This window comes from Xenopus laevis, chromosome 7L (assembly GCF_017654675.1).
Source record: "Xenopus laevis strain J_2021 chromosome 7L, Xenopus_laevis_v10.1, whole genome shotgun sequence".
NCBI lineage: Eukaryota > Metazoa > Chordata > Amphibia > Anura > Pipidae > Xenopus > Xenopus laevis.
The window spans coordinates 133,138,288-133,160,514 of NC_054383.1; the positions used below are offsets into that span (position 1 = coordinate 133,138,288).

Here is a 22,227-nt window from a genome sequence, read left to right on the forward strand (position 1 = left end):
TCATCTGACCCTGGACTTTAACAAGGGCCCCAGTCCCTGAACTAGCCACACAGTCCCACAGCATGATGGAACCTCCACCAAATGTGACAGTAGGTAACAGGTGTTTTTCTTGAAATGTGATGTTCTTCTTCCGCCATGCAAAGCACTTTTTGTTATGATCAAATAACTAAATTTTTGTCTCATCAGTCCAAAGCACTTTGTTCCAAAATGACTGTGTCTTGTCTAAATGAGCTTTTGCATACAACAAGCGACTGTGTTTGTGTTTGTGCAGAAAGGGCTTCTTTCTCATCCCCCTGCCATACACATGTTCTTTGTGCAAATTGTGCTGAATTGTAGAACGATGTACAGATACACCATCTGCAGCAAAATGTTCTTGCAGGTCTTTGGAGGTGATCTTTGGGTTGTCTGTAACCATTCTCACAATCCTCCGCATATGCCGCTCCTGTATTTTTCTTGGCCTGCCAGACCTGGGTTTTACAGCAACTGTGCCTGTGGCCTTCCATTTCCTGATTACATTCCTTACAGTTGAAACTGACAGTTTTTTGTAGCCTTCCTCTAAACGATGATACTGAGCAATATTTGTTTTCAGATCTTTTGAGAGTTGCTTTGAGGATCCCATGCTGTCACTCTTCAGAGGAGAGTCAAACAGAAGCACAACTTGCAATTGGTCACCTTAAATACCTTTTTTCATGATTGGACACACCTGCCTATGAAGTTCAAGGCTTAACAAGCTAATCAATTGCCAGTAATCAGTATTGAGCAGTTACATTCATTCAAATTAGCAAAATAACAAGGGTACCCACATTTTTGCACAGCTAGTTTTTCACATTTGATTTAATTCCATACAACTGAATACTGCTTCACTAAAAATATTTGTTCAGAAAACACCCCAGTACTCAGATGTTCCTGGGAAATGAAAGACGTACCACTGTTATCTATGTGTGTGTGACTTTACAGGGCCATTTACTGCCCCTTAGTGCCTACTGAAAAAGTAGCTGCAACTGGATAAGAAATTGGGCTCAAGGCAGCCTGGTCCTTACTACCTGTCTGTCCTTAGTACAGTGCTCCATTACAACCTGTGTCTGCCAGAAGTCCCTAATTTGCAGGTCTGAAATTAAGACAAGGGGTGGCCTGTTGGACGAGGGGCATGTCCAAATTATACCACTTTTTAACATTTAAATGGGAGGTGAATCTGAAAGATTTAAGACCAACACTGGATGATATCACAATATTTTACAGGTAGAAATATGTCCTTGATTATCATCAATCCCAGCATTTATTGCCATTCTTTAAAGATATGATAACAGACTTTGCGGAGACAAGACTGTTGTTGCCGGATGTCACCATCATCATCTAGTCTTGAATGGTAAACAGATCTTCATGGAAATCTCCAGGGCTGAAGCTATTAGAAAGATGCCACAAGATACTTAAATCCATAGTTTAGAAATATGCAAAATGTATTACCAGCTGTATGTACAGGCACAGGAACCTGGAGGTAGGGTAAGCATCAATTCTGGGAATGATATATTGAACAATGGCCTCAAAAGAGCATGGATGAAGGCATCATACACATGGGATTAGTGAAGATCTGAATAACTGCTTGGAGGTTGTTGGGTCATTTAACCAGCACACGACTCTAGCCCATAAAACTGAACCCGACCATAACATGAAAACGTTTGCCATTTTAGGACCTGCAGGCATCCAATACCCACTTCTTCTAACTCTGTGGGGGTTATTTTTGAAAGTCCGAATTCATCTCAATATTTTCTGCTACAAAATCCGAATACATCCGCTCAGGTTTTGTACGCTTATTTATTATTACCTTTTCCTGAAAATTTGATTTGCCGTAAAAAATCTGATTTTCTAAATTTTTTCAGATTTTTTCATCAGATTTTCACGATTTTTTTGGAGTATTACACGAAACCCAGCACACATCAAAAAATCATTGGGACTTCTCCCATTGACTTATATGCAACCTCAACAGGTCTGAGATGCCAGATTTTGAGATTCAGACTTTTCCATCCTCGGAGTTTAATAAATTCCAATAATTCGTGATTTTTTTAAAAGTCTGATTTAAAAAAAAAAATCTAAAATTTTTCGTGATTTTTGCATTCGGAGTTTAGTTAATAACCCCCTGTATGTTATTTCTGTACTCACCTCTGGTTCCAAGACAGGGAAACTGAGGGAGCAGAGGAGGAGCATACGTCCCAAGTCTGACTGGCATCCAACCCTAACCTCAATAGTTGGGCAAAATTCAACCCGACCCCCCAACCCATAGTAAACCAATGGGTCACTGCGAGTTTCCGGTCAACTCTCACAATACTAATTGTTTTGGGACTGCTGTATTGGGGTGGGTGAATAGAAAGTAGACAACATTGGCCTGGGTTTCCCACCAGAGAACCTGATGCCCTGGGCTCACTCTCACACCAATCTGACATACTTTACTCAGTGCCAAATGGCCCGAGCCCCTGGGAGATCCTCTGGTAGGCCAGTCAAAACCCAACAGTAGATAGCGTCATACATATCCCATGTGCACACAATAAGCTTTCTATATAAAACCTGATACTTTTTTTTTTATTTTGCCCACTCCCACCCCTTGTGTCTCATTCCCTTCCCCTTTAGATTGTAAGCTCTTTTGAACAGGGCCTTTCTCCTGTTTTGTGCCGGTACTGGTTGTTATGTATTCAACTCTGTATATGTATGTAATTCATGTGATTTCTTTGTATACACACATTCATTTTACAGCGCTGCGCAATATGTTGGCACTCTAATAAACAGAGAGACTGTAGAAAGGGCTAATACCTACTGACGTAATGGCTATTCTCTTACGCTTTGCATAGTCCCAGCATAACCAAACCCAGAAGCCCCCTAGCACTTAGTCATTAGATCTTCCGGTCACTTGATACAAGAGCATTTTTTAGTCTATTTCTTAAAAAATATCCTTTGTTGTTTGCCTCTGTCACCTTCTCAGATATTTCAATTTCGGTTTTTTTTATTGGAACTGTACAAATGTCACAAAACATTGCACCTGCTCCCCAGGAGGAAGAAAAGTATCAGTAGATTCTCCCTGAAGTGCAACAACCAAGTAGAGCCCTGTATTTATCTGGGGCACTTGAGAAATGGGGACTCCCCCAAGACTTTAGCCAGGAATCCATGTCGGACATTGGAACACATTTCCTGGTGCTTTAGTGGAAATTAAACATAGAATACTATGCCAAGGACATTCCGGGAAATGATGCGATGGGTCCCATTAATATATGGGAGTAACTAGTTCAACAGAGTTTCCTGAAAACAGGCGTCATCCAGAAATTCTGTAGAACCCCTCGGAGCAGACAAATGACAAGTGAATGACTGGCCCGACCTGAAAGAGAAGAATAAACTGACAGTTTTGACAGAATATCCAGTTAATGACACTTGGATTCCTTTTGTGCTCGTCTGTCCAGTTGAGCGGGCCGGTCGGAGATCCTTTCCGAGGATGATGATGAGTCAGAGGCACAGGGCTCTCACCTTTACTCAGTAAAGGCCGTGGGAGAATGACAAGGACTGATATACAGTTAAAGTCAATTTTGGCATTTGGCCAAGTGAAAGTTCACCTTTAAGTTAGTTTAAGTATGTTAAAAAAATGGCCAATTCTAAGCAACTTTTCCATTTTGTATAGTGTTTGAACCATTTGCCTTCCTCTTCTGACTCTTTCCAGTTTTCAAATGGAAGTCACTGACCCCATCTAAAAACCAAATGTTCTGTAAGGCTACAAATTTATTGTTATTGTTACTTTTTATTATATTACTCCTCTTTCTATTCAGGCCTCTCTTCTCTTCATATTCCAGTCTCTTGTTCTAATCAATGCATGGTTGCTAGGGGACTTTGGACCCTAGTGACCAGATTGCCGAAATTACAAACTGGAGCTGCTGATTAAAAAGCTAAATAACTCAAAAACCCCAAATAATAAAAAAATTAAAACCAATTGCAAAATGTCTCAGAATATCCCTCTCTACATCATACTAACAGTTCATTTAAAGGTGAACAACCCCTTTAAAAGTAAATGGCAGATGCATTTGCAATACCCATTTGATGCCCCATGTTCCTCTATAAGGGGGCTGCCATATTTGTGCAGCAGGAGTCCGTTAGCATTAGAAACTGTCAGTTTGAGGAGTGACAGTCAGGTAGGCAAAACCGTGACCTATAGGGAACTTTAAATGCTGCATTTACTGGTCACCTGTTTGAAAGCAAATTTAAGCTCGGGCCGGGCACAAACTTCATGCATTTTATTATATATATTACCCTATATCACTCTATATAAAATAGAGAACGTCAAGCAGAAAAAAAAGAAGTGGTTGAACTTTTACCAGACATGACGTCACTGAAGTCTACTCCTCTTTCTCTTCAACTGTGGCAGCTGTAACCACGATCATCTTGTTTCTTTTTTTAAACTCAGTTTTAATGTTGTCTCATAACCAAAATCAGCTTCAGCCTCTTTCTTTCTCCTGACAACTTCCTTGACTACTTGGTGGTCAGACTGGTGGGAAAAATGACCAGCAGGTGGCGCTGTTGTAACAAAATTCATACATATTAACAGTACTATAAATAAATAATGAATGTACTTTGCAAAAGTCCTTAGAATAGCCCCCTGAATAGCGCCCTCATCAGTTTTACATTCACTTATTTTTAAGGTTTACTTATCCTTTAAGGACTTTTCCTATAGAGCTTCTCTTCCAGCTTTCAAGCGACTGCCTGGTTGCTATAGCAATTAAACCCTAGCAACCAGATTGCCGTTCCAAAACTAGGAGCGGCAGAACACGAAAAAAAAAAAAAAGACTGATGTCTTTGTCATAATAGCAGTTAATTGAAGGAACCATTCAGTAGTGAAATGGTTAATTAATTATCTAGGCCTGGCGGAGGTGGGTTTATGTGGAGTTAATAAAGGTAACCAATAAGGGAGGGTTCATTAACTGCACTGCTGGTAAGAGCATAAAGTGCGTATGTGGGATAGGGAAAGTCGCTTTGTTTCTGCCTCCCCCTCCTCTAACATATGTGCGTGTTCTGTGTGTTTTATTTAATCATTTTCTTTAGATTCATGCTGCAGACTGCACCTGCTTCTATGCGTCATCATGAATGTCGTTATTAAACTAAACAAATGTCCATGCAGGTTTTCTAGGCAGGTTATACTCTGAACAATAAGAAGTAAAGTGGAGATGGGAGTTTAACACGTGCCACATGCTGTTTATTAGGGGAACGTTACTTGGTTCGCCCTTTGCCTGGCGGTATAATAAATGTCTGGGAGAATTGTGCATGTGTAATAACTGCTTCTCTGCTCACAGTAATATCAGGTCTTTTCCTTTGATTTACAGAAATGGGTGAGAAATGGAGCCCTGTCTTCTTTATCTCTCTCTGTCTGGCTGGTAAGTACTTTTTTTTTTTTTAAGTATTATTTTTGGACATTGATGTGGCCCTTGTCTCAGATTGGCTCCGTCTCAAGGAAACGACTTCAATAGCAACACAAATAGAATTGTTTGGCTTTTTTTTTTTTTACCATTTTCCCCTTCCGCTGTTAAACTATCATTCCCAGCATCCCATGTAAAAGCACAGACACAAGCCGTCTTCTAAATGGACTTCTCTACTAATTACACGCATACTCTGCAGCATACGTTTGAATGGGCTGTTCATTTTTAAATTAACTGTTGGTATGATGTATGATGTGTATATATATATTTTTCATTAAAGAGTAAAAATGGGATTTTATTTTTTTGCCTTTCCTTGTCCTTTAAAATATTTGTATAAAAGGGTTTCTTCTTTCTAACTGGCCTCATTGGCTTGTTCTTTGGAGGGTGGTTTGTAATTTCTGATGGCAGCTTTATGCTCATTTAACCGTATTTTGACAGGTCTGCTTGTTTGATTTGTCAGCCAATAAAAGACCTGAGAATTACAGGTATAAAAACTTTTATGTGATGAACAGTCACCTTTGGTAATGTCTGTGCAATGGCCACAGTTAAGGCAAGGAAAAATGTCCACTTTGTTGTTACTTTTACTATTGACCTTTAAGTCCTTTTTAATGTCTCCACCTTTGTATGAGAAAACCAAAGGTAAAGTAAAAAGTTTAACAAACTTACTATCATTTTTTTTAACAACCTTCCAGTATTTCAAAATTGTCCTCCTTGTATATCTTGCATTAGTACCGTAAGTTGAAATCAACTGAATACGTTTTGTTTACTTGAGACATTGAGGGGCACATTTATTAAGGGTCGAATATCGAGGGTTAATTAACCCTCGATATTCAACCGTCTAAGTAAAATCGTTCCACTTCGACTATCTAAGTTGAAGGATTTGCCGCATTAAAATCCTTCGAACCGTACAATTCGAAGGATTTTAATCCATCGATCGAACGATTTTCCTTTGATCAAAAAAACCTAGGAAAGCCTATGGGGACCTTCCCCATAGGCTAACATTGATGCTCGGTAGGTTTTAAGTGGCAAAGTAGGGGGTCGAAGTTTTTTTTTTAAAGAGCCAGTACTTCGACTATCAAATAGTCGACCGATTTTTAGTTCGAATCTTTCGAGTTGAAGTAGCCAAAAAAACATTCGAAATTCTAAGTATTTTTTATTCTATTCCTTCACTCGAGTGAAGTAAATGTGCCCCTAATTGTTTTAAGTAAGTTGGCTCCTGGTTTTTACCAATCTCATCTCGAATTTTTAAGAGTTTTCTTATCATAACTCTTTACCGTGAATTTGTTAATTTTTTTCAGACTCTTATGCATAAACTGATATTGGATGTCATTCTCCTAACCCGCATTAATTGGGTTTTTGGTAAACCATTAGAACAAACCAGGAGCATGAAAATGTGTGGGACGCAGAAGATTGTTACGGTCTGTGGTTTTAGTAAAAAATGATGTATAAAAACCTTTATCAGAACAATGTATGTCCAAGTCAAGAAAGTGTATATTAGAGGGGTGATATTCCAGAGTCAATTTTAGTGTTCTGCACACTTAAGATAATTAAGAAATTCAAGTAATTTTTCCTTGCTTCCTTTCCATGGAAAGTGCCCTAGCGCATGTAAGTTAGAATATGGTGGAGTATTTCAAATTAGAAAAAAAATAAAGGTTTTCAAAGAAATTCATGATATTTGTATATACAGGTGACATGTTAACTCCGTGGCACAACATTGTGTTTGCAAAAAGAAATTATTATTAAAAGAAAAAGTTCTTTAAGTACCATCTCCAATAATGTGCACAAACATGATCTGATGTGTAGGCGTCTTGGTATGGCTCAGGCACACACTCTATACCCTCATTATGTGGGATAGAAATAAACAAATCACAGACGTCCACGTCCAGTGAACACAGGAGATAATCTGTTGGTACTGGTATTTCCTCTATTGTAATAAAAAAAAATCCTGTGTCCTTTACACAATGTTTTAAAAGTAGGAGTTATTTCCTGTAAAGCAATATCTATGTAAATTGCCAAAGGCTGCAATAAAGAGCCCATATTACTTACTATGGGGCACCCAGGTGGTTTAATAAGGTACTTGTATATCTTTGGTAGAAAATAAATGTGAGGGATCCTATTCCTCATCCCGAAATAGTAAAACATAAATATCCTCAATAATTATACCCTTCATTACAGCCGAGTATTAAGAGATTTTAATTTCATCCTGTATTGAAGGATTATTTTCCATTTTCCCATAGTCGGATTATTTAACTGGCGAAATACCTTATCAATATGGATTTATTTTTTGAAAACACCTTTATTTTTTCTCATTTGGAATACACTGCGTATATTATAACTTACATGCACTATGTGGATGGCACTTTTTTTTCCTGTGGAAAGCTTGCAAGGAATAATTACTTTAATTTCTTACTTATCTTAATAGTGTGCATAACAATGAGATTGACTCTGGAATATCACCCCTCTAATATATACTTTCTTGAAGTGGACATACATTGTTCTGATTTAAAACATCACTTTTTACTAGACCCACAGACTGTAACAATCTTCTGTGTCCCAAAAGTTTTCATGCTCCTGGTTTGTACCAAAAAGGCCACTTAATGCGGGTTACAATGACATCCAATGACAATTTATTTGCATATGAGTCTGAAAAAATGATGAACAAATTTGTGGTAAAGGGTTATGATAAGAAAACACTCTTACAAATTCGGGATGAGGTTGGTAAAATACCACGAGCCAACTTGCTTAAAAAACAGATGAATGTCTCGAGTAAACGGAAACGTATTCCGTTTTTCAACTTACGATCCTAAAGCAAAGTATATAAGGAGGACAATTTTGAAATACTGGAAGTTTTTAAACAATGATACCGAGTTTGGTAAACTTTTTACTTCACCTCCAGGTTTCTCCTACAAACGTGGAAGAAATGTTTATTAAAAAGAAAATGGACTTAAAGGTCAATAGTAAAAGTAATAACAAGGTGGACACTTTTCCTCTTAACTGTGGCCATTGCACAGACATTACCAAAGGTGAATGTTGTTCATCGCGTAAAGGGTTTTTATTAGTGAAGGGCGAATTTATTCAGCGCCGGCGATTAAATTTGTGACTTCTCGTCTTCGTGTTTCGCAAATTTTTCACACATTCATCCATCAATGGTATTTATACCTGTAATTCTCACCGTGTGGTTTATTGCCTGAAATGCTCGTGTGGCCTTGGTTATATTGGTCAAACAAGCAGACCTGTCAAAATACGGTTAAAGGGATACTGTCATGGGAAAAAACATTTTTTTTTTCAAAATGAATCAGTTAATAGTGCTGCTCCAGCAGAATTCTGCACTGAAATCCATTTTTCAAAAGAGCAAACAGATTTTTTTATATTCAATTTTGAAATCTGACATGGGGCTAGACATATTGTCAATTTCCCAGCTGCCCCTGGTCATGTGACTTGTGCTCTGATAAACTTCAATCACTCTTTACTGCTGTACTGCAAGTTGGAGTGATATCACCCCTCCCTTTTCCCCCCCAGCAGCCTAACAGAACAATGGGAAGGTAACCAGATAACAGCTCCCTAACACAAGATAACAGCTGCCTGGTAGATCTAAGAACAACACTCAATAGTAAAAACCCATGTCTCACTGAGACACATTCAGTTACATTGAGAAGGAAAAACAGCAGCCTGCCAGAAAGCATTTCTCTCCTAAAGTGCAGGCACAAGTCACATGACTGGGGGCAGCTGGGAAATTGACAAAATGTCTAGCCCCATGTCAGATTTCAAAATTGAATATAAAAAAATCTGTTTGTTCTTTTGAGAAATGGATTTCAGTGCAGAATTCGGCTGGAGTAGCACTATTAACTGATGCATTTTGAAAAAAACATGTTTTCTGATGACAGGATCCCTTTAAATAAGCCTAAAGACTTACATTATACCACATCTAAAGTGAATATACTCTGTATGGGGGAGCCCGAGTGAACTTGACCGGTTATTGAATCTTAGCATCGGGTCCAGGGCAAGTTTTGATGGGTGAGCAGCGTTAAGGGCTTTTTGATTTATTCCCTGTGTTTAACATTTAAGTCTGATCCAATATATTGACTCAGTAACTTTCTTGAAATCAGAGTATAGCGCTGGAACAGAGTGCAATTAAATAAGCCTAGAGCTGCCATCAGAAATTACAAATCACCCCCCAAAGAACAAGCCAGTGAGGCCAGTACAGAGTTGGCCTCTTGCTTCTAACTATTTGGCCTTTTTCATGGTCATTCCCTATTTCTTTATGGGAACAAAGATGCTTTATAATAGAATAATAAGAGTTTAGTATGTAGAGAAAGGACACTAGGAGAAAAAATAAGTTTAGTGAGAAGAGGAGGTATAATAGTTTGTTATAATAGTCTGGTGGGCCCCTGGCATCCCAGTCCGACACTGGGCCAGTAAGAAAGAAAAGAAACAAACCCTTTTATACAAACATTTTTGAGGAGGGTCATAGGACTTCCAGTTAAGATGCAGATATTGGTGGGGGGGGAGTAATGACATCTGGCCATGATCTTAGGTTAAAATTAGCCCAGCGAGAAAGCTATTGGATTTGGCTGCTACAAACACCAGCACCAAGAGGGTTAAATGAGGAATTTAGTCGTTTGTTACTTGTAACTATTTTCTTTTATTATATTTCTAATGTTCCTCTATTCCTCTATTCTATTCCTTTACAGATTCACCTAATCTGAATTGTTTGATAGAAAGTATTAGTAAGGCAAAGCTATGGCTAGTCTTCTCACATTGAAGAGTTTTCTTCAGAATTAACCCTATTTATCAATGCTTTATGTGTTGTACTTGAGCCTGATGATTAGTTCTTGTCCTGATTGATATATGAATTGCTTTAATTTGTGGTTTATTTCTAACCGCATGAGGAACCTTGCTCAACTTATCCTCTCTACATGCTATTGATTGGACTTTGATATTTTTGTTTTTTTAATTTTTTCATGGGAGCATTAGGATTCAAATGACTGTTTAAACCTTAAGACACTGAATTTACATAATTAATGGGGGGGATGGATACTTGATTGCAACACATCAGATTTATTAAGGGTCGAATTGAAAAATTCGAATTTCGAGCTAATTTTAGTGTTAAATTTAGTGTATTTTAAATTGAAAATTAGAAAATTGAAATTTATCCAGTACAGTCTCTTTAAAATTCGACTATTCGCCAACTAAAACCTTGCCGAATTGCTGTTTTAGCCTATGGGAGACCGCCTAGAACCCATTTGGAGTCATTTGGTGGACTTTGAAAATTTTAAATATTAGACTAAAATCGACTACAATCCGAATTCAATTCGAAAGATTGAATGCAGCCTATTCACTCGAAGTAAAAAAAAATAAATATATATTTTTTTTTTGTTTGGTCTTTTTTTTTATTTGAATTTCGAGTTGATGTGAGTTTTTTTTTTTTTTCTTTATTAAACTCCCATCACCTCGAAATTCGACCCTTGATAAATCCGCCCCTTAAGGTTTGTAGTGAGTGGTACACATTACCTGACGAAGGGGTATGAAATGTTGTACTTTGTTAGCTTGACATTAAACACGGGTTAAGTCCCTTGAGCAGTTACGTGTCCTGGAGTTGCTTCCTTACATTTTTATGATAAACTGAGTTTGGGAGAAAAATTGGGGATTATCATTAACTAAATTTTGTCAATAGCCGCCTATTGCAACTAATCGGATATTTTCTTTTATGACCGCAGTTGGCAGGTCCCTGTAAAATCTGATTAGTTGCTTTGGGACAAGCGGTGCTGATGGTTTTTAAAGTGGGAACCTAAAGCAACCGAATTTGCTGAATTATTCTTTAAAGCCTTTCAGCACTAATGGTGGTGGCATCTATAGTTCAAGATATATATTGATATCTCTGTACCTTCATTTCTAATCCATCAGAGTAGAGAAGTAATGCGGCTCAGGGAGACTTTTTAACTTGGCCATGGAGTTGATGGAACTACTGAGCCACTGCCTTCAGGTCTACCATCTGTATTTATACTGTATGTGTGTATGCAAGTTAACATTTCATTTTTCTTCAAGGTCTTGGTGTTGCTGATCCCATTGGTAAGGAGTTTGCGTTGGTCTTCATGCAAAACTTCCTTCCTAAAACCAACATGCCCCATCTCGAAGTCTTCCTAACTGGCTTCTTCTCTGAAACTCAAGTCAAAATCTGGCTTCCAAATGGAAGCTTTCAGAAAGTCATCTCCCTAACATCAGCTTCTAATGCAGAGGTGGAACTACCAGCAGCTGTTGAGATCCTTCAATGTTCAAGGTCAAACATGACCATCCGTATCTCCTCCAGCAAGGATATTTCTGTATCGGCAGTAAATGAGAAGCCGTCTTCCACCAGCATCTTCCTTGTTTACCCAGTTACGGACTGGGGATCTGAATAATATATGGTCACACCTGACCGTGGGCCTGAAAATACATTTCCTGAGATAGCAATCGTAAATGGCCCCATTATGAATCATATAAAGGTTGAGCTTGAGGGATACGTGCAGTTTGAGGATATGATGTACAACAGTCCTGGAGAGCAACTTGGTATACTACTTGGCCCATGGGAATCTGTACAGCTTCAAAGCAATGAGAGTTTATCAGGGACCCATTTAGTGGCACAGGAGCATGTCGGAGTCTTCTTGGGTCACAGTTGTGCTCAAGAATTGATCCATTGCAACCACGTATGCCTACAACTCCATCCGGTGACTTCATGTGGGTTTAATTTTGTGGTTCCACCAGTTGCATGTAACACAACCTCCAACATGCTCTATATAATGACAGCCTCCCCAACTGTGCTAGAAATAAGAAATAGTAGCTTCCTCCTCACTAAGAACCTGCTTCCTGGGTATGTGGAAAAGCTTTCAATGGACTGGTTTGCATCAGTGGAAATATCGAGCACTGCTCAGATAATGGTCTCCTTATATGGATATGGTGGGTCTAATGACTCCACCGGCTTGGGTGTGTTTCTGATCAATGTCATGTCTGCTGAAGATTTTTGTACTGCCTACTACCTGTTTTCAATGCCTGGCTACAGTAGCATTGTAATGTTGTTATTGTGACATGGCAGCACAACAGGGCTACAGTATAATAATGAGGACTTGCCACATATCAACTGGTCTCCATATCATCTCCATGGCACCGACATGCTCTGGGGCCTAATGTCTCTAAATACAACTGGATGCAATATAATTTCTCATCCTGATATGGCGTTTGGTCTGTACACTATTGGCAGGAAAGAAATGAGTGCATTTGGAGTACCAGGAATATGTCTGGCAAAAGGTAAGTTTATTTACAGTATTGGATAATAGGAGTGCAGGTGACAAAGTGAGATTTATCCTATAAGGCACTGTGAATGTTCTCTTAAAGTAAAAAGTTCTTGTATTGTGACTGATTTATGTTACAGTATTATGTAAAAGGTTTTAAGACCAGCGGCATAACTTGTTGGTGCCGGGCCTTTGGAGGGGCACGGTGATGGTCTGGGATTCCCCCTTGACTGTGGGATCAGCTTACTCTATAGTTACGCAGCTGATTCAGCCTATGCAGCTGTTGGGTGGCCTGGGAGATATAGGGAGCACAATGGGGGAGTAACTGATGAGCAAAAGTGACATTTTAGGGAGGTCTAAAGTGACTGCTGTTGGGCCCATTGCCAATGTAGTTATGCCACGGATTCTAAGAATGAATAATGGTAACATCATGTACAGTGTAAGGGTTACGCATAATCCATGTGGAATTGCACCAACTGACATCACACGTTAAATTAATTTTTGATCAATGTCTTTCTCTTGCATCGGTCTAGTGCTCCAATCATGCAAGGATGAGGACTGTGAGGATGACCTCTGCCCACTAGTACAAGAGTCCACTTGCTATACTGAGTACCAAACCTGCATGGTCTGGGGCAGTACATATTATCGCATATTCAGTGGCCATCATACATTCCAGCCTGCAGAAGATTGCACAAGTTTGCTGGTTGCCTACCCTGGGATGAAAGGAGAACAGTGGCCCTTTAGTGTGGAAAGGTCCCCAAAAGAAGAATTCTCTTTGAGGTTACAAACTTATGGAGAGACAGTGGAGGTGGCGGAGGACTTATCTGGCAGAATTAAGGTAACACTTCCTAAACATGAAAGTGCTGTTGCAGTTGGAATACAGAATTCCCAATCTCGTTATGATAGCATTAGAAACTCCTAGTGGGCGTAAGAAGAGGATCTAACGATGGTGCCCATGAAACCGGGAGTGGGGACAATGGAGGGTAGTGGATGGGGACTTTCTCTTTAGGGGAATTTAGTTCTCCTTTGACATGTTCACACTTTGTACATTCAAAACTCCTGCATTAATGCTAGAATAAAAATATCACTGTAGGGCTTTTTGGGCAATGTCATGAAAATGTATTTAAAGGAGAATTGTATATCTTCAAATAATTCTGCAAAACTGTGCAGGGTAATGACTAATGGAATAAATTTATTTTCTTTAGTCAAATCTAGGGGGCTGTTGCGGCGATTTGTTTGCTGTTTGGCCAACTATAGACTGTTGGGGAAAAGCTATTTGTAAGACCCTTTCTGGCCATTTGTTAGGGGATTATTTCCCCACTGGAGAGCTATGACAGGTGATGAGGAAGAGTGCAGTCAGATAGAGAAACCATGGCAATATGAGCCAGCACCAGCTGCTGATTGCACACTTCCAATACCTCCTGTTTTAAATTAAATCTAATTGGTTGGTCATACATCTTTCAGGCTGGCTATAAAAAATCCTATTGGCAACCCTCCACATTGGGTTGTTTGCACTGCTCTTGGAAGGTCCACAAAGACTTGATGGTCATCAAAATGTTGGTCCAAAATGCTGGCAAAGGTCTGCTGCATTGGTGACCTCTTTGAACAGATCTTCTGTGTGTAACAAGATTAAAATGATTTTGGTTTGAATAGACCATAGTTAAAACAGTCTACAGAGGATAAGATAAACTGAAATTGCACTTCAATTGAATTAAACACTTCAATTGAATTAAATACAATGTTGTGCATTTGTAAATTTTAAAAAGGTTTGAGTTCAGTAGCAACCTATGAGGTGGTGGGTTGTCCAAGCTAGTCTAACCGAGGAAAATCCCTACTTAAAGGCCAGTCCACATAGGGGCTACCAAATAGCCAATCACAGCCCTTATTTGGCTCGCCAGGAAATTTTTGCATGCCTGTGCTGCTCCCCAACTCTGTTTAGAATGTGGCTCACGGGTAACAAAAGGTTGGGAACCCCCTGGTATAGAGTGTACAGATCATGGTATAGAAGTGGAGAAACGTTGGCGTTTTGGAGGTCTTCTCGCATTTTTCATTTAAATTAAAACAAATACATGTCAAAAAGTCTTGTCGTTTTAACGTTAAGATTTTAAAAAAAATTAACAAAAGCCCTTGTTCCATATAAATTTCACTTCTATTAAATCCTCTACATAACATTGCTAATTTTCTTCCCATTTGATGTTTTTCATTTTTAATGAACTAATATTATTTATTTTTTTAGCTGAACGGAGAACTGATGTACACGCCAGCAACTTTGTTTCATGGGCATCTAAGAATTAAACATGCGTTATCCACTGTGATATACTTTACATTGGGGCTTCGTGTGACCGTAGGAGTGTATGGCCTTCTTCATCTTCAGCTCCACAACCGTTATTCTACCAAAGTGTTTGGTGCATGCGCTGAACCGGATTCCCAGAAGCTGTTAAACGAACATAGCTGGATTTCAAGTGCTATTGAAGAACTCTGTGACCTTGCTGGTCCCATTACATCAAAGGAATGTGGAAGAGGGAACATCTCTGATGTATCTCAAAACTGTTACGTGATCATGCGATATTTCAGGCTTGCCATAAAAAGTTATGTCCCAAACCCTCAATCTGACAAAATGGCAGACCATCGCGAAATGTGGTAAGTACTTTTTATAAGATTAAATAAAATTCTAAAATTTTAGAAACAAGATGTTAGAAGGATGATTTGGGTATGGAACCTATTATCCAGAATGCTTGTGACCTGGGAAGGGGTCTTTCAGTTATATGGATCTCAATGCCTCGGGTCTACTAAAAAAATCATTTCAACATTAAACACTGTAGGATTATTCTGCCTCCAATAAGGATCTAGTATACCATCTTAGTTGGGATCAAGTACAAGGTTCTGATTTATTACAGAGAAAAGGGAAATAGTTTTTAAAAAAAATTTAATTTGATTAAAATGGAGTCTATGCAAGATGACCAATCTGGAGCTTTATGGATAACTGATCCCATACCTATAAATCATGCTCAATCATGGTTTAAAAAAAACCCCCATCCCATTCTGTTTTAGGAAACTTCAAAAAATGTTTTGCATTGCAATTTTTTTTCTCATAACGCAGGACAAAAACTCAAATTTTAGAATCTTGGTAACTAGGCTCTGTATGAGTGATCTCATTTGCACTATTTCTAACTCCATAAGGCAGAAAGTGCTATCTGCCAATAAGGAAACAGAAATGTTTAAAATATTACTAGGAAACAAATTCCTCCATGCAATAAAATATCCCAAATGAATTCAGCTTGTCCATTGTGTAAGAGTCCCCTAGCAGTACCTATACTAATGGGCCTCTAAACCACTTACAGGTTATGACTTTGCATCTGGTGGGTAGTGATGGGCGAATTTGTTCTGTTTTGTGAAACGCGAATTTTGATGCCGCAGTCAATTCATGGGCGTCAGAATTGACAGCGGCGACATTTGACACGTATTAAGTGTTGGAATTAAGGCATACGGTGTTGACGCCGGCAAATTTTTTGCTGCAATTTCACCAATTTATTCGCCATAAATTTGCCCATCACTACTGGTGGGCTATCCCCACCAGAGATCTCCCACAAGAGAATGCTACCTCGGAAATTCTAGCTTTAAAGTAGTTGTTCATCTTTAAATTAACACTTATGGGCAGATTTATCAAAGGTTGAATTTGTGATTTTTTTTCACTCTAATAAATTATTTTACTCACAACTTGAATGGGAGGTTATTTAAGAAAAAATTTGAATGTCTAATATTTGATCGAATAGTCCCAACGCGAAAATTCTAATTGAGAGTTTTCCCTCTGGAAAAAACTTGATTGTCCGGAAGGAAATTAACATTCAAATGGTCAGACTTCTGCCATTGACTTGTAAATTGAATTAGAACAGTTTCCATGGTCGAGTTGTGATGCATCTCACGTTCAAATTTAGATTCGAATTGGAGAATTAAAATTCTAGTGTGAATTTTGAAAAAGCTGCCCCTTAGAGTAGAGTTATATTCGGAGACAATTTGCATTTGGTTTTTCATTTTCTTTTGAAGTTTTTGAGTTTAGTTTTTATTCAGCAGTTCTCCAGTTTGCAATTTATTCCCCTAGCAACCTTGCATTTATTTGAATGAGACTGAGATATGAATAGGAGAGGCCTGAATAGAAAGGAACAATAACATATTTGTAGCCTAACAGAGAAAAATTATTTTTTAGATGGAAGTCGATGACCCCCAATTGAAAGCTGGAAAAAGTCCGGCAAATACGATCAAATGAAGGCCAATTGAAAAGATGCTTAGAATTGGCCATTCTGTTACATACTGAAAGTCAAAGTTAAGGTGAACCACGCTATAAGTAGTTTAGCCTCCTCTACTTACTTGGGGCACTTACTACTGAGTACACTTTTACTATAGGCATATTTATTTGATGGATTTTTATTAAATTTTGCAGACTTGCAATGTCCACCTCAGAGTCACTATGAAACCTGCCCATCATCTTATCCCAGTGTCTGTTTGGATTCTCAAGAGTATTTCAACTCTCTATGTGATGACAATTATTGCCTGGAGACCTGCGTCTGTAAAGAGGGGCTGCAGCTCAGTATGGGAGCTTGTGTTCCATCCAACCAATGTGGCTGCAGTTGGAGCGGTGGTTATTATCCCAGTGGAGCAGAATTCCTCAGCAGTGACTGCAGTATAAAATGCCAGTGCATTGGATCAGAAGAAACAGTGGAATGTCATCCAGCTCAAGGATGTGATGTTGGCCTTAGATGTGAACTTGTCAGTGGTTCCTGGTCATGTAACCCTTCTCCATATCGATCTTGCTTTGTACTTGGAGACCTGCGTTACCTTGCTTTTGATGGGCAGCAACACCAATTCCAAGGATCCTGCTTATCAAAGCTGGCAGGACTTAGCTCCTCACATCCTGGGCTAGAGTATTTTGAACTATATTTCGAGAAGAGACATAAAGAGGGAGACTTGAGCTACACCAAAACAGCCATTCTTAAAATCTATGGAATAAACGTGACCATAAGCCAGGATGAGGAAGAAGATGTTGAGGTGTAAAACAAATAGGCATCATACATATATCAACCATAAAAAAAGCTCTTGTTTATCAGTCTATGTAAGGCCAGCCATATTGGTGCCTGTGTAAGAGTGGTGGCACGTTTTTAGTGCTAATATGGATAGAGCAAGTAATTAAGGAGAAAAATGCCATCAAATCTCAACATTGTTTTTGATATATATTCTTAGGTAGTAGGGTAAAGAATGACTTATTGAAATGTATATTTGTAGGGTTGTAAAAAGCATAAACCAGTGTTGTGTTTTTCTTCAGGTGGATGGACACTTGATGAGTCTTCCCTTTGTACTAAATGGCAAATCTTCCAAAGTGGCCTGAATGCCATCATCCTACAGACTTACATTGGACTGGTTGTTTCGTTTGATAGCAGCAGTGGCTTCCTGGTGGTGAGAGTTCCGGTCTCCTATGCCAATGAACTGTACAGGGTGTGTCCTGCACCATCGGACATTGTCCCTGAAGTTCAATCTTGTGGTAGTTCTTGCGTAGGAGTCTGCATGGATTGTGGTGGTGTGGAGAAGGAACTCTATCAGTCATTTAACAGCTGTGGCATAATAAAAGATTTGCAGGGACCTTTCCGTGACTGCTGTCTACATATCAACACTGAAAGCTACTTCCAAAACTGTCTCTTGAATATGTGCCGGAACAATGGAAGTCAAGCCACCCTATGCCAATCTCTTAGCACTTTTGTGGCCGCATGCCAAGAAGCAGGGGGAATTGTCGACTCATGGAGAACCGAAGAGTTTTGTAGTAAGGAGGAACATCTTAATTGCCTCTTGGACTTTCATGGTCTTAAGGACCATGTGCAGCCTTATAACTTTATAGAATGTTTTTTTGATGATATCTAGAGTGGGGGCACCTTTGTGACTAAGGAGGGGGCACAACCTGGGATTTCGAATTAGGCAAAAATGACCACTCTATATGATGTGTTTTATTTGTTCCCATGGTTGTGGTAGCTTCCTTCAATTAACAGAGCTCTATAATCTATTACAAATGCATTCTAAAAGCTTTAAGCAAAATATTTCTAAAGAATTTAGCAATTTTAAAGAAAACAAAAAGTTTTTATTAACTTATTCCTCTTTCAGAGCCTTCCTTCCCTGTCAATGCTCAATATGAGTTGTGTGTATCCAGTTGCCCTGAAACTTGTAACCGCTCATTACCACTTCCTTGTCCTCTACCTTGTAAGGAAGGCTGTTCCTGTAACACAGGCTATACCCAGAGTGGTGACATCTGTGTCCTCCCTGAAGACTGTGGTTGTATCTTTCATGGCCAGTACTTGAAACCAGGAGCGGTCATGCTTACAGATGACTGCTCGGAGCAATGCACGTGCCTGAGCGGCACAATGGTGTGCAAGGAATACTCTTGTGACTCTAGTCAACTGTGCCAGGTGAATCAGGGTGTTGGTGGCTGTTCCACCCCAAAGTCCCCTATCTGCTAGGTGTCTAATAATCTCCATTACCATTCTTTTGACGGCACCACATTTGATGGAAATGTAAACTGCTCGTACATCATGGCGAAGGTTTGCAAGATGGATAACCTGACCACTGAATTTGAGTTGCACGTAAGGGGAGACCTTGACGATACCTTTAGAATGTACAAACTAAAGGAGATTCTGTTGAATGTGTATGGGTACACGCTAAGCTTTTCCACTGAGGCCCAGGGCATACTGGTAAGGAACCAATGGAGTTTTAATGTGTTATTGTGTATTTGTGATGTGGTAACTGACCATATAGGTGAGTTTGTTTGTTTTTTTTTTCCCTCCTCCCCCACTCTTGAAGGTTAATGGCATTACCCAATACAACCCGATTGACTTGGAGAATGGTAAAATTATGTCCATCAGTCAGATCTCTTCGGTCCTCATCAGTACAGACTTCGGCCTTTTTGTGACACTCAGTTCCTCGCTGCTTTCTATTCAAATCCCATCAAATTACTCTGGGAAAATGTGTGGCCTTTGTGGTAAGGCTAAACTAAATGGCAAAGATGATGGCCAGGATATGAATGGCACACTCTCCAGATGGCTCTCCCACCCAGAACAAGGAATGTGCGATACACCGGTTCAGGTTTTCAGCAACGACTTTCCATGTGAAATTGCCGAATTAAGCGATGCAGCAAAGTATTGTGTGGTTCTTGTGGATCCAGAGGGTCCATTTAGGTCCTATCAAGAATCTTTCTCCAGAAGAATTTTATGAAAAATGCATGATTTTTATTATGGGAGGTGGATTTAATGCATACATTTGTTCTACCATTGAAGGATATGTGGTGATCTGCCAACTTACTGGTTCTACCATCTATCCATGGAAGAATGAGTCCTTCTGTCGTGAGTTATTGTCAAACAGAATTTTTTTTGTTTTTGTGTTTTGACACTATATAGCTGACATGTCGTTCCTTATAAGATAAACTTATCAGTGGATTGTTGACTTTAAAGGGCCAATATACCTTTATTGCTTAGGAAATAAAAAACCTGTCATAAGGAGGATCTTATACAAATAAGCGTGGGAAGATTTGACTTTCTATTAAGCCTTTCCATTTGATCTTTATTAGAGCTCACTTTCCATGGCTGGTAGTCCATGTCTTCAGATTCCTCATAGAGGACTATACCATAGTAAGGGGGCTATGAGAGGTGATCAATTAAACAGTGTTAAGCCTGCCTTGATAAAATGTTCTGAAAATTCATGTTGGATGTAACACTTTCAAAAGAAGTTGAAAGATAAAACAGTGGTAAATCCCAAGTGCAGGGAACCATCTGACCGATTTATTTAATAAAATGTGGCTGAAGGTAATGAAATGTTTACTCTTTTAGAACATATTGGGCACCCAAATTATTGATCCACCCATGCTTGTACTTTAAATTAGCAGCTGTGTGGTGTTGAGGTTCCTCATGGGGTATGATATACCTTCATTCACAGGAGCTAAATAGGACTTGTGTGGGAACTGTATTCTGACCATATACATCTTCTCCTTTTTCCAGCTGCCAAGTGTCAAGCAAACAGTAACTATAGACTCTGTAAGGATCCCTGTAGTGCAACATGTGATTCTTTAAGAACCATGCCTTGTGAGAGGAGTTACACAGAGGGCTGTCAATGTGACGGTGGGTTTTATGATGAGTGGGGTAGGTGTGTACCCATTGAAGCCTGTGGCTGCTATGAGCAGGACCTCTATTATCCGGTAAGCAGAGAGTAAATCCAGAGCTATTTCAATTTCATTATTAGCAGTGTAAAATTGCTCCTATCATATCTCAAAGAGCACTGTCGAGCCAAGCCTGACTGGCAATATTAAAATGCCCTAAAACTGAATATAACAGAAACCATGTGCACCAATGCATAAAATAAAGGTAAATTGTAAGGAATTTGTATCCATGCATTTGAATTTGCAACCATGCATTGATTTGAATAAGAGACTGGAATTGGAGAGGCCTGAATACAAAGATTATTAATAAAAAGTAGCAATATATCAAGTATAGGTAAATCTTAAAAATGAAGGGCAATTGAAACATTGCTTAGAATTGGTCACTCTAGAATATGCTAAAGTTACTTTTGAACTATTGTTACATTGCATTCTTGACCATATTTCACCCTGGTAATAGGCCACAACACAAAATGTCTCTTAAAAGCTCAAACTATTTTACAGCAAGGATATGTGGGCATTGATGAAGACTGCCAGCAGACTTGTTCCTGCCCTCGGTTTAACCAGTGGCAATGTGAGCCCTTTTCCTGCCCGTCTGAGACCATTTGTGAGATGTTGGGACGGAGTCCATGACTGCCATCCAAAAGGTATGAAGGCTTTTCAGTCTAAATGTGACTTCCATGGAAAACTGTCTTGGCCAGATCCCCACCTGTTTCTAAACCCAACCATTTGTCAGATCATCTTAGGGATGGCTATTTTTCCAAATGAACAACCCCCTCTATAGAATAAATATTAGGCAGAGTAGAGTTCACACTAGATCAACGATCCCTAATGAGTAACATGTTGCTACCCAACCCCCTTGCTCAGTGGCCTCAAAGAAGTTTTATGTTCACTTGAGCAGTGATTCCCAACCGGTGGCTCGTGAGCAATATTTCTCACCAACCCCTTAAGAGTGTGGGTCCCCAACCTTTTTTTTTTTTGTTTTTTGCTGTCAGACACATTCATCTGTAAAGAGTTGGGGAGCAACAAAAGCAAGAGAAGAAGTTCCTGAGGATGCCAAATAAGTGCTGTGATTGGCTATTTTGCAGCCTACAAGAGGCTATATTAGGCAGTACATTTTGTTTTTATGCAGCCAAAACTTGCCTACAAGCCAGAAATTCAAAAATATCTACTTTGAAGCCACTTTGAGCAACACCCAAGGGGTAGATGAGCAACATGTTGCTTGTGAACCATTGGTTGGGAATCACTGCCTCAGATATTGTGCTTTGGTGGCCTTAAAGCAGGTGCTTCTTTTTGAATTCCTGGCTTGGAGGCATGTTTTGGTTGAATAAAAACCAGA

The 22,227-nt window shown here is 39.2% G+C and overlaps 1 protein-coding gene across 3 annotated transcripts; it reads left to right on the top strand.

Moving 5' to 3' along the window:
• Positions 1 to 4,979: 4,979 nt before the first annotated feature.
• muc5acl.L (mucin 5AC, oligomeric mucus/gel-forming like L homeolog) lies at positions 4,980 to 21,535 on the top strand. Of its 3 annotated transcripts, XM_041569792.1 has the most exons (9): positions 4,980 to 5,031; positions 5,349 to 5,399; positions 11,487 to 12,722; positions 13,240 to 13,544; positions 14,943 to 15,346; positions 18,024 to 19,434; positions 19,544 to 20,082; positions 20,734 to 20,930; positions 21,393 to 21,535. In XM_041569792.1, exons 3-6 carry the CDS (start codon positions 12,587 to 12,589, stop codon positions 18,037 to 18,039), a joined length of 861 nt encoding a protein of 286 aa, XP_041425726.1. In that variant the 5' UTR covers positions 4,980 to 5,031; positions 5,349 to 5,399; positions 11,487 to 12,586; the 3' UTR covers positions 18,040 to 19,434; positions 19,544 to 20,082; positions 20,734 to 20,930; positions 21,393 to 21,535. The 3 variants fall into 3 exon arrangements, with proteins under 3 accessions (XP_041425726.1, XP_041425727.1, XP_041425728.1); XM_041569793.1 differs by lacking the exon at positions 4,980 to 5,031 and having other exon boundaries at positions 5,109 to 5,399; XM_041569794.1 differs by lacking the exons at positions 4,980 to 5,031; positions 5,349 to 5,399; positions 11,487 to 12,722; positions 13,240 to 13,544 and adding an exon at positions 17,145 to 17,749 and having other exon boundaries at positions 15,211 to 15,346.
• The last annotated feature ends 692 nt before the right edge of the window (positions 21,536 to 22,227 follow it).

Coding starts and splice junctions, on each gene's coding strand:
- muc5acl.L (XM_041569792.1), top strand. CDS start 12,587: ATGCTCTGGGGCCTAATGTCTCTAAATACAACTGGATGCAATATAATT. Junction 12,723..13,239: donor AGGAATATGTCTGGCAAAAG/GTAAGTTTATTT, acceptor GCATCGGTCTAG/TGCTCCAATCATGCAAGGAT. Junction 13,545..14,942: donor ACTTATCTGGCAGAATTAAG/GTAACACTTCCT, acceptor TTATTTTTTTAG/CTGAACGGAGAACTGATGTA.